We start from the raw sequence: 13,254 nt of genomic DNA on the forward strand, positions 1-13,254 counted from the left end.
AAGAAAATCCTTGGAAAAAAAAAAACCCAGGTCACAGTGGAATTGCCATTTCTAATGTTTATATTGTTGAAACAACCTTTTAAGATTTCTAGATGCCAGTGTCGTTATCAATAGGATATTTTTACATGAAAATTCTTGATTATTTTCTATGATCGTTATCACAAGTTCAATCAAAGCTTTCCTTGTGTACATTGCTTGGAGTTGTCCTATGTAACTGGCAACTGGTGATCCATGTAGCTATTCAATCAGATGCCACCTAACAGTCACTGTGTCAATGTACATGCATGTTTAAACACAGAGCATGCCAACCATCTGTTTTCAAGTAAAATAATAAAAATTAAAAACAATGATTTGATAAAAATAATAATTCACAAAAGCAAAATTTCATGTTGCGAGATAAATCATCGTTTGGAGGCTTATCAAGACCACATCCTGTGCAAGGAAAGGTGATAAGTACAGAATAGAAGGACAGAAGTAAGGAGTGAATCAGATCAGGTGTACATTATTTGGGCACTAAAACGGGTCACCTTTCGCACAGAGGGCTGCAAGCTGAAATGTGTCTCCATGCAGCTAATAACGCCTGAATAGTGCAACAATTGTATAGCTATATCTCCAGCACTGTTCGGAAACTTCACCAGATTCCTTTGGTTAAAATCACTTTGTATATGCACAAATATTAACCAAAGGGCGCTAGCTAGTTTAAATGTCCATGGTAATGCATTTCTTTTCCATTTCTGCAATTTGCAGAGATACAAATATCTAATAATTACCATTGCCAACCAACTGTCACAAATAGGCATAAATTCTCAAAAGTGGGTACCAGCATGTTCAAACAGGGTTTCATTTCCAGTATGGAGTAAACTCAGCTAAAAGGCGCATTCAGGGATGCATGCAGTGGTATGCTAAAATATGCAATAGCCGTAGGAGGTGTCTTGGGTACTTATGTAATATCTGGGCTCCCGTTTTTCTTATGAGACCGCATCCCCTCGCGGGGCTCGCTGCGCTCGCCACGCATCGGGCACGGTGGCTCGCTGCGCTCGCCACACTATATAAAATCAACTCCATGCGTAGTTGGATAGTAGGGGTATGAAAAAATGGGGTGCTTTTAACATGGGAGCCCAGATAATACATAAGTACCGTGTCTTGCAATAAAAGACGTCTCCTGCATGCTTGTGTGATCCGTCACTGTGCCTGAGAACACCACATTGGTTTAACTGTGTGACCATTGGACATCTGAGTGTTACTCAATGTCTGCTCAAATTCCGCACCCAGGGCCAGTGAAGATTCATCCAAGGACATAGCCACTGGCTTCAGCATGCCGAGAATATAGGTCCGACAACATCATTTTCTGGGACATTTCCTATCACCACCCCCAAACGTCTGCAGTGTGGCAGACCTAAAGGCTTTGGATATGTGCATAAATATTGGGTTTACACCAGTGATTCCCAAACTTTTTTGCATCACGGCACGCTAGATTATCAGAATATTTGGCAAAGAACCCCTAGGTGCAAAGTTTGCTACCGAGAATTTCAGAAAACAATATTAAATAAGTTGTGCTTATATGTCATCCGTAGGTCCAGTTATGTGGTGAGGGACAGAACTCACTTCTGTTTATCCAAACATTTAAAAACTGGAAGCCACAAGCAATGATTTTGCCTATTACATTGACCATAAATAATTTGAATCAGTTCTGGACAACCAAACCGAGGCACCCCTGCAAGTGCTCCGAGGCACCCCAGGGAGCCACTGGTTTACAAACATGCTGTAATTAGGTCCATAGTTGAGAGGAACTTCTGGCTGAACTCCACCTGAGATAAAAAATGGCCAGTGTGTGTATACATAGAAATTCATATAGGATTTCCCCTTCGCAGGTCCAAAAATGAATTTGAAGCGCTAGCATTATAGCATTAGTGTTCTCTCTAAACTTCTTTTGCAGGGTGCCGCATCCTGCCTGTTTTTAAAACCTCAAAATGCACGCTGCCCTTTTTGTGTGTGGCACTGTGCGTCCTTACGCTGCCCCCCACCACACTGATATGCCGCTGAGAATGCTCGGTGTGTGCCATCATGTGTAATTGGGATTACGGTGTGTGGTATACTGTGTAATAGGCATTACAGTGTGCCATAATGTGTAATTTTCATTATGACAATGTAATGGGCAAAGCAGAGTATGACTATGTTTAATGGGCGTAATCCTAGTGCAGTGCAATTTTTTATAGATTTTTTTATTCCCTAATGTAAATTTCTAATATAAAATGTGCCCTACCAGTTGAAAATAGTGCCCTGCCCTAAAAAAAAAATCTTAGCGTGAACACTAAGCATGGTTTATAAGCCTGCAAAGCAGCACTTCTTAGCTGGATATGCTCAGAAATGTGACAGCTTCACAGCTCCAGCTGTTTCACAACGCAGAAACAGAAGGCCGTGCAGTTGTAGTTACCATTATGGTTTAAACATATACTCGTTTCCAAAACCTGCAATGGTAGCAAAAATCAGTTGAATATCCATTTTAATTTCCCTGAATACTGTGTACAACTGGACATTGCACCTTGTTTTGCACTGTGGTGTACATTTTGTATGTATAGCACCATTACATTTATGCTCAAAAGTGCACAAAAATTGTCAGACTACCGGTTAAAATCTGTCTTGCACATGGTAAAACTTTTCCTCCACGAAAAACAGCTCCAAACACTTTAATTCACACTTGAAAGGTAACTTATAATGGGAAATGCGATCGGGCCAATTTTATAAAAAATAAAAATAAAAAAAAAGAAGTGAAAAAATAAAAACCTGCCAGCTGGCGAATTCACAGTGCTCACTGCGAATCCTGGCTCAGAGAAAGGAGTGTGGGGACCTGGCTAGTATGATCAGCTGTGTGTGTCCAAGCTGATGACTGTATGACTGATGACTGAAAAAATGATACTCGCCTATCCAGAGTCCGGTGAGGGCTGCCAGTCATCGAGGCTCCGCTGCTCCTGTGACCTCCGGAGCAATGAAGTGATGCTGCAAACTAGCAGCTCACTTTACAGCACCGGAGGGCACAGAAGCAAGAAGCCCTGATGGCTGGCAGCTCTACAAGAGCACCGATCAGCAATCCCCAAGTATTGAACTATGAGCAGCAGGGGGGGTGGTGAATGGAGTATAGGCGGCACAGCACATGATCAGGGTATTTTTGGGGAAAATATATAGGCTGCAGAGTGGCATCACAGAGACAGAGCTCTCATAATTATTGGTACACCCATGCAATGTAATCAATTATCATTGCATCAGGGGATGCAAATGGTTATATATCAGCCCCTAATGGACATATGCATAGACTTCTGCTTAAATAATAAGAAAATTGAAATTTTCAGCCTTGTACAGGAGATTTCTGTGACCTCTCCTTTATTCTGAATGGAGAATACAGTCTATTTACAAGTGCTGACTTTTAAACTAAGCAACCACCAGAAAAAGCAATAGTAAATGCCAGAGTTTACATACTGTATATACCTAGAAAAGGGAAAGGGACTCTTCCCTTATTATTGCAATACTAGATTAATCAAAAACCTTTGTTGTCTTTACAAAGCAATCATTCTATGCATAAATTGATTACACATGTCTATATGAATCATTCATCTACACTCATACATTCTGGTCTGCACCATACTTCATTTTTCACTAAATACCACTCTCTCTTCCTTTACCTCGGAGACATATGGTGAACACTCCCTTCCCCCTAGAACAAAAACTTGAAAGCTGTCCAAAATAGGACCACACACAAGGCCTTGCAGGTTGCAATGTGCACTTCTTCTTGCTAGAGGACTCAGCTCAGACAGATAGACTAGTGCAGCTGGAAATATACAGCAGATCAGAGACAACAAACAAGGCACTGCACACTGACGCAAATACCAACTAGCAGCTATTCCTACAATTTCCGCAAACATAGATAGTAGACAAACTCATCCATCAACACAATACACCAATGGATCATGGGCGTCCTGAAGTATTCTATAAAACTAATCAAATTGCCCATTGAAAAAATAAACTGGATTGAAATTCACATTAAGGTTATGTGGTTTGCATTATTTTCAACACAAAAGCAATAAATCCTAACAAGGCAAAAACAAAACAAAAAGAATGTTCTCTTACCTTCAACCCAAAGCTCTTCCACATTGGTCTCCAAATTTGCTGCTCGTAATCCTACAGCAAAAGCACCAAATATCAAGAGGCCCACAACCAAAAACTTGCCACAGTTTTTTTGTATATAGCAACCAAGTTTAAATAATAGTCTTTGAAACATTGATCTGAGCCACAATGGAGCTTTTCTGCCTGTAGCATTCCCCTGGAAAAAGACAACATATATTTAAAATGACGCATTATAGACTCTGTCAGAAATAGTTTGTTCTAATAAAGCAACATAATAAAAATCTGTTGTCAGAGATGTGACATAAATACCAGAGTCTGACTTGTGCGCAACGTGGAGGTACAAAATATTAAAAGTAGCAAATATTGGCGCCAGTGATATCTTCCTAGGCAGGTTACAAATACTTCAAGGATGGGGAACCTTTGGCCCTACAGCTGTTGGTGAACTACACATCCCAGCATGCTCTGCTACAGTTTTGCTATTTGGCCATACTAGAACTGTTGCAGGGCATGCTGGGATGTGTAGTTCAACCGAAGGTTCCCATCCCTGGTTTACTTATTGCACATTAACCACCACTACAGAATAATGTCACACCACGAAATTAAATTGAGAGATGCAAATGCTTGTGAGCCATTGGACACAAAAAGGTGCGAAGGCCGCCATGCATGGTGACAGTGGTTCAAATAGGCAAACTTTAATAACAAATGGACATTCAATCAAATGTTTTCATTGTTTGCCTTGCACTATACTGGAGTTATGGTTTCACTGGGTCACCTCACATCTGTACTTTGTTAGTCATTATCTGTTTGGGGTATTATATACTGTCACCCAAACTTGGAGTACAGGTTGCTTTTTTTTCTATAGAATATACCTAGTGTAACAACATCAACAAAATGGTTGCGAATAATTAAAACTTATATAACACCACCATATATGTATAGAATACGTCTGTTTTTAATTTAAATACCACCGCATAGAACATAAGTGATGGCCTCAGACTCCCAGCACATACATGTTAGAGGAGTGATGTTTCCAGGGTGTGTGTGTGCAATAGTAAGAAGACTGGGACTATACACATGGTTAGAATGCTGGCTTTTCTCATCCATCCCCATAGAGTATACTACAGACTATACTCTGGGGATGTGAATTATGAAGCAGATCAACCAGCTGAACCTCACGACAATATTTGTGAACGGAAGAGGGCAGCCACATGGTCTCTCTGCTCTTGTTTCTCTCTCCCCCACTGCACAGATTGGGAGGAAAAAGGAGGTCTGTTCCCTGTGGCATATACACTGTGAAAACAAACAGGACGGCTTGCAGGCGGTCTAGAATGGAACATGTGCGCTAGGAATAGTAGGATACACGTCCCGCAATAACTCCCCAGATCTACAATAGAGGCTCCTACACTGCTATAAGTGGCAGATATCACTTTGTCCCCACAACATGGTTTATTACTTTTCAATTCAACTGTTCATATAGAAATGCTTAGATCCAATAAGGTGACAATGTAGAACTGGCACAACAATAAACTAACCAACCATCAACTCATCACATTTCAGAAAGCAATGTGGGATTAGGAACAGAATATATATATGACCGGGGTCACTGATGTGAACACACACACCATCAGTGAATGAAGTACTGGGAATGCCTGCAGCACCGTTACACGCTGCATTGTAATCACTCAGCCAGAAGTGCTGCATGTAGCAGGTCCGTATACTATGTGTGTGTGTGTGAGATATATATTGTATCATAGGGCACCCCCAGCATCCTGACCTTCTGTAACACTACATTAACCCCTGCACTGACTGGTCACACACATGATGATACAACAGTGCAGCACATTTCACCTCTGAGATCTGCTGGAGGGCGAAAGTCGCATCGCAATAGCTCGGCCGCTGCAGATAGTCCGGGTCAGGCGGCCCTGGGGCCGTGATATGCGGCTCCCTGCCCCGTCCCCTCCTCCTGGCTACCCTCGGCCGGGCATCTGGCACCCCGCCGCCCTGCAGCTCGGTGGCATAGGCAGCTGAAGCCATGTTCTGTAGCTTTCCTGGCAGTGGTGGGGAGCAGCCCGGGGCTTGTACTCCGCGTTCCCCCTGGGGCTTAGCTGGTGCAGTGAGGGGAGGGTGGCGCTGGGGGAGGCAGAACGGCAAAGGCTGCTTCTTCCTTGGCTGGCACAGCTCTCCGGGGCACTGTCCTCATGCTTCTCCGGGCGAGGTGGCAGAGGGCGGCGAGTCAGACTTTGCGCCTTCCATCCCCACATTTCGCGATCCGGAGGTCTGAGCCGCTTCCCACATTCAGAAAGTGTTTGTTTATGTGTGAGAGCTGGGGAGGGGGAGCCGCGCTCAGTCACAGCACAGCGCGCACCGTGCCCCCCGCACTACTACACATCGGTCCCCGGAGAAAGGAATCCCGAGCCCGGGCAATGCAGCAATTCCACAGCGCTGATCCTGCAGGGTCCCCTCCGGCTGCCGGCACTGATCTCCCGCGGCGCTGCCTGTATCTCTCCTCCAAATGCACATCCAGTGTGCGGCGGCTGCCTGTGTGCGCGGCGCTGCTGCTTCTGCTGTCCTTGCTGCGCTTCAATGCACAGCGGAGGCGATGGAGCAGTGTCGGGGAGTCCTCGCTTTGGAGCAGGCAGTGACCGAGGCTTTGCGGCAGAAAGGCAACCCGATCCGTATGTGGGGCCCTGGGAGACTGGCTCAGCTGCCCGTGCGCTCTCTTTCTCCCTGGCTCTTTCCTTGCTTCAATAGATGAGATGCAGAAGGGGGGAGGGAAAGAAAAACTCGCTCTCTCCATTTGGAGAAAGAGGATGGGAGGGGAGAAGTCGCACAGGGCCGCCCCCGGGGCTGTCAGATGGCTGCGGCTTCTGGGATCTCATTGGCTGAGGTGGAGAAAAAAATACTCAACAAACATGACTATTATTAGCTGCTTAGCAACAGCTCACCAAAGTAGAGGGACCACCCAGGCAGCCAGCCCTGTGTGTGTGTGAGTGTATCTCCCAGCTTCAGGGGGAGCCTTAAAGAGACCCAGCCCTCTCGCATGCAATCCGGCCATTAGCCACCCGCTCTCCCCTCTCCCTGTGCTCTTGCGACTAATCGGGGGAGCATCCTTCGGCGCTTAGCCGTGTGTAATGCTGGGGTGTAGTGCTCTCTGTGGTGCCCTGTGTAAATCTTGTGGGACCTCTCTGCAGAACCCGCTAGGAAGGAGGGATCCTTTACAGAGGCGCCTTGGCCCCAAGCTGAAACAGATACTGGGAGGTCCGGGTAGGATTCCCAGGCTTGCAGAAATAATGACAGAGCGCTGGTGGGAGCGGGGCTGGGAAGTGCCAGATCTCTTTCTTCTCCTCTGACATTCCATGTGCGGGGACATTAAAGGGCACCGACCTTACACGCTCCTTACTTATTACATTTACCAGATCAGCTACGATCCACCCCACTGCATCTCCCCATTGTACATTGTCTGCGCAGATCCTGTATGTAGCAAACCTAGCCCCTCATTGCCCCCAACATAATGCACGGTCTGGCTACAGCGTGGCAGGGGTTAACGACCTGCCTCACGCCATGTTCCAGGATTCCAGGGTAACACATGATACAGATTTGTGGCATGGATGTTGTACACTCCACAGCAGACATTCCTCCTGTAATAAATCATATATGTATTTTGGGAATGATACATTGGGCGTATAGTAATACTGCTACTTTGGTGTTTTAACGATTTTTAACTTAACATATTTAAGAGGGTGAGCAGGGTGACCCATGCTTCTATATAGATGGGTCATGTCAGTTTATCCGTGCATAGGTTATCATGGGCCATTTCATAAATTAACTTCTATACAGACATTTAACATTCTGAAAGAATACAAAAGGCCAGTCCCAAAGAGCCATGTGTGTATTGGGTCTCCTTACTGATACATTACAGCTGATGTCTAAAGAAATGACAATAAACCTTACTAATAATAAGCCGTCCACAGCAAGGAGGACGCATACTGACAGCCCTCAGAGCCCCTGAGCGCTGCCCGGATGATCCAGACACGAGGGGGTTAAGGCGAGCACTGTGTGTGTCCATTGAAAAAAAAAATGAAGCGTCTCAGGTTGGGGAGGGGGAAAGGAGCGGGGAGGGCACAGGGAGCGGGGCCGGGACTGCGTCACGTGACTGACGGGCCTCTGCTTTGCAGAAGGGGCTCAGAGAGAGTGACTCCCCCTGCAGCCAGCCGCCCCTCCAGCAGTGTGCGCGGCGCAGCTCCTGCAGCTGCACAGCCGCTTACACTTATACCGCCGGGCAGTAGACAAAGCAGTGTCAGGGGCGCACTGGTGGTGGGTGGGCTACACTGATGTGAGCCCGCAACAGTGCTACCAATAGCTGGCTGTTACTAGCCCGCTCTCCTGCAGGGCCAGTCTGTAATCCAGCTGCTTGCTGGGCCGGGGCCTTCCCCCTGGTCCTCCTGTGGACGCTGTGTGTGCCCGGCTCTTACTATAGCACATGCTCGGGCTGCCGAGCAGGGAAATACCAAGCAAGCCATAGTACATTCCAGCCCGGCACCCGTCCCCCTTTACGCTGCCCAATGCCGTTAGGGGCCGATAGCTGGCGGCCAATAGCGGGAAGAAGGAGCCTGCTATGTACAGCATATGCCTCCCATCATGGGCACAGAGCCTCCCCGGCTACCGGCGAGAAGGGAGATGCCCCCACTCACTGGCCGCCTATCTGGCTCTTGCAGCGTACGGGCTTTACAGTTCTAGCCACTGCCATGCAGGGTGGGTATAATGGCAGAGCTGCCTTGTTTGCAGAAGGACCAGCTTTGGTTACAATTTATCCAATAAACTACATTTCAGAAACTTTCAGGCACCATTAGAAACGGTCAGTAACTTCACTGACATGTCAGTAACATGTGGGTGCTGCAGAAAAGCACAGAGTATAGAGAATGAACGGCCATGGCACAGAATACAGCTTTGGGAACCAGAAAAACGCTTTGGAAATAACATTCTCCAGTTCAGATCACAATACACAACAAATAAATCAGCACGACTCGGAATTAATATTTACTTGCATCCACTGGCTTGCAACAATGTTGCAAATCCTACATTAGCCGTCCAGGCTGTGGCTTGTTTCCCTATGGAGGTGTTTGTATGCAGCCATCCAGAATTAGGCAACCTAGGATCCCAGCAGGCAGCTGTGGAACCACAAGCCCTGTAGGCAGCATAAGGATTGTACCCTGGACAAATCCGTTCCTTCTGAATGAATGAGTGACACCTATTTAGCAGCGCTGAGTGATGTGTGCTGTAACCCGCAGTCAGGTCCTGTTTATGACGAGCTGACCTCATACTGTAAGCACTGTTGGGCTTGGCCAACACATGCTGGATGCTGGACAGCACGGTAGAAGTACAGTCTGGGCACAGAATGAATGAAACCCGCTGTCCTTCGTCATAACACATCCAATTGCCCTGGCAAGAAACACGTTCCACTGACGATACTGGGTACTGGGAGTGGTGTTTGCTGGAGGGCACCGACATGTGGTTCTGTGGTTAACGTTTCCAGTACCCCCCCCCCCCCCCCCTAAAAAAAAAACCAGTAGTGACAGCATTTTTTTTTTATTTAAGCTGTAATCTAGGTCTAAACAAGCACCATTTTAGTCGTGTCTCCCCCTGTGGTCTACTTTCTCTAATACAGCACAGATGAATTACTGTTGGGCTATAATTGGCCTTGTTTCTGTAATGCCCAAAGAAAGGAAAAGGTGTCATTGTAATAGACCCTTTCGTCTTGGGTGGTCAGAGGCATGCCTTCCGCCTAATTTGCCTGACTGATGTGTGTCTCATTCCTGGCAATGATGCCCTTCCTAACCAATCTGTCCTTATTTACATGTGTTAGCCTTGTGGCTTTAAATTGCTTGGCCTGGTCTTGTAAGTGAGCCCGACACCATGGGGGAGCATTTACTAAAACCTCTAAAAATGGAAATAGGTGCTGTTGCCCATAGCAACCAATCAGATTCTGTCTATCATGTCTCTGTTGCATTCTAGGAAATTATAGACATAATCTGATTGGTTGCTATTGATTTTTAGAAGCTTTGGTAAATTAGCCCTAAAGTTACTTGTTTATGGAAGAAATAACAACAGTACCATTACTATGTTACAGTGACTGTCAGGACTTTCAGCCTATGGCACAGCAGCCTAGTGTGTGTATGTATATATATATATATATATATATATATATATATATATATATATATATATATATATATATAGTCTGTCTCTCTTCCATATATCCCTTGTAGGCCCCTTTCCTCCTGTCCCTGCTTTCTCATGTATCATACAGCAGCATTACATTCTAATTATCAGACAACATATGTGCATGGGTATCTGCACATTCCTCATGTAGAAGATAGTGATTACAGGTGACAAGTGGCTATTGGCCAGCGTCATGCATTATGGATTACAGGAGTACAGAAGATGCTACTCAGCTCACCATTTATAATGTTACATTGTGTACCTATGAGAGTAGTATCCGAGTATATACATATCTATCTAGCTGTTATGGTACTGTACTTCCAATGATTGCATGTCAGATTATCCATGAAGTAGCAGGTTGCCTGCTCTACATACTTATTGACATGTATAGGCCACATATTTGACTTGTACATATAGCAATGAAATATCCAGCACTGGAATTTGTTCAATACAGACTCCATTGTCATATTTATTGTACTATGTGAATAACCACACATCTGTAATTCCCCTGTACTGTTGCCTATGGGGGAAATTCACTAAAATGGTTGTTCTATTTCAGATGGGATGGGGCAACCAATCAGAATCAACTTCTTATTTATTTAGCACCATCTAGAAGATAATAGATTGAAGCTGATTGGTTGCCCTTAGCAACATCCCATCTAATATAGAACTTTCATCTTAGTAAGTTTCCCCTTAAGGCTATGACGTTAAAGTAAAATAGACAATCTATACAAGGTTCTGCATGTCAGGAGAAGACTATCCAGGAGGCTGGAGCACAGTATCTAGCCCAGGCAATGACCCTGCTGGAGTAACACATTTATTAGAGATATAAGCGTGAGAAGTGAATAGGAAGTAAAACAATTCAGCCTCATTGTATGCCTTTCTTTCATACAAACTAATCCGGTTTACACATCACGCCTACATAGTTCAATAGGACTTTACAGACTGGGGCAGTGGCAAGAGAGTATAAAAGGTATAATGTGTGTGTGGGTGAAATAAAGATTAATAAAGCCCCCGAGAACAGGACATTTTCCACTGTGAGTCCCAGTGATCTGCTGTCACTTTTCTATCAGCCGCCCGTAGGGGACATGGAAGGGGATTGGATTGCAGGGCTGTGTCTCGCAATAATTTGGGCTGTCTAATAAATGATCAGATTATATACATCTACACTTCTGCTTTACCAGTGCAAAACAGAAACTACACTCGTATACAAACCTGACAGCTACCTACAAAGTACAGTATATATATGTGTGTGTGTGTGTGTGTGTCACCATCTCATTATCAGTAATGATAACACCTTTCAGATCCTTACCAATGTACACAAGTTGTTGTTTATGTGTTTATATTTATATGATGTGTGTGTGTATTGTATATGTATATATGTATATATATATATATATATATATAAACACACACGTGTGTATAGAGATGTGTTTGCATATACATACATGACCATACACACATGCACTGATTGGTATAAAGTCATTGGCAAATTGCTAAACTGTTATTATACCATGCCCTTTGAAAAATGTCTTTATTACACCAGCTAATCCCCATTTCCCAGATCCTGTATCCATGCACACAAACATATAGTCCAACACGTCCTGTGTGCTCCCCTGCCAACCTTGTGCTGCCCTCTCTTTGCTCCCAGATCTAAGCCCAGCAGCAGTAGCAAGATCACAACTCAGTCAGTGCCATTTGCCAAGATCCCACTCCAGAGAGTCATTTTGTTTTACTAACCTAGCATATAATCTTCTCCGTATCTGAGTGCAGTGCAGCATCAATTTACTTACCATCGGGCCCCTTCTCTCATGTGCTAAGCCCCGGTGAAATTTGAAGGGAAGATGATATTATTTTTTCCCCTCTATCCTTAAGGGGGGGACTTGGTGCTACACCGCCCTTTGAAATCACATCAGTTCCTTGCCATCAGGAACTGAGAGTGTAGTAATCCTCCTGGTTTGCAGGCATTCTGCAGAGTGCTGGAAGGTCTCACAATTACACGACTGTTTCTATTAAGCAGCTCCATCGTCTTCCATGTGGGTGGTCTGGCCTCAATAGGCAGGACCTGTCAGCATCACGTGGTTCCTAAAGGGGAAAAAAAGAAAGAAAAAGAAACACATTGACCTTTTTAATACAATAAACTCTACAAGAGAAAGCAAACTCCTCTAACATGTTATCTGCACTAGCCTTGCCATGCAGGGTTACTACGGCCAATGGCTTTTACAGTGACTTTGCTGTGTTCCCCCCCCCCCCCCCCCCCCCCCCCCCCCCACACACACACACACACCCTTTATCCCCTTGCCATTAATTTTCTAATGATAAAGCAAATAAAGATGTTCTGCTTGCAGGTATTGTCAATAAAGGCATTCATACATACCAAGCTGTGACCCAGGTTACTCAGGCAGTAAAGGTGCATGTTAGGGTGTTTAGTGCTGTAGTGCTTATGGGAGGCGGTCATTAGGCCTACAAGCATTAGGTTGAGATTCATTAGGTCAACACATGAATAGGTCGACATGGAAAAGGTTGACACCAGTTTTTCATATATTTTTTTTAAATTGTGTTTTTGCTTTCTACCCAAATGGGCATAGAGTGAGAATATAATAGTGTGCCCGGAGCATGGCGGGCAAAGCGAGCTATGCAGGGGGAACGCCGTACACTTATACAGTGTCCATGTCGACTTAAGTCAACATAGACACCCCAAAAACTGGAAACCTCATGTCGATCTTTTCAGTGTCGACCTAATGACCATGTCAACCTAATGCACATGGACCTATTTCATGTGCCAACCTAGTGACTGTCGACCTATAGTGGTCGATAGCCATTAGGTTGACCACTAAGTTCTGTCCACCCTATGACCCATACCTGTCCTCATTTACATTTATTATGCACAGTTCCTAGATAGCGCAGCATATTCCG

General features: G+C 44.9%; 1 protein-coding gene across 2 annotated transcripts in view; it reads right to left on the reverse strand.

Moving 5' to 3' along the window:
• PTCH1 (patched 1) overlaps positions 1–12,335 on the reverse strand; it is an 83,606-nt gene extending 71,271 nt beyond the window's left edge. Inside the window, exons 1-2 of one of the 2 annotated variants that reach the window (XM_083186868.1) lie at positions 12,132–12,335; positions 4,123–4,315 (exon numbers count right to left, since the gene is read on the reverse strand). In XM_083186868.1, the coding sequence (XP_083042994.1) occupies positions 4,123–4,315; positions 12,132–12,134 (196 nt within the window). In that variant the 5' untranslated portion in view covers positions 12,135–12,335. Of the gene's footprint in view, positions 1–4,122; positions 4,316–5,967; positions 6,912–12,131 lie in introns of those variants that run through there. The other variant, XM_083186859.1, reaches the window with a different exon arrangement.
• Between the last annotated feature and the right edge of the window lie 919 nt (positions 12,336–13,254).

This window comes from Crinia signifera, chromosome 1 (assembly GCF_055691185.1).
Source record: "Crinia signifera chromosome 1, ASM5569118v1, whole genome shotgun sequence".
Classification (NCBI taxonomy): domain Eukaryota; kingdom Metazoa; phylum Chordata; class Amphibia; order Anura; family Myobatrachidae; genus Crinia; species Crinia signifera.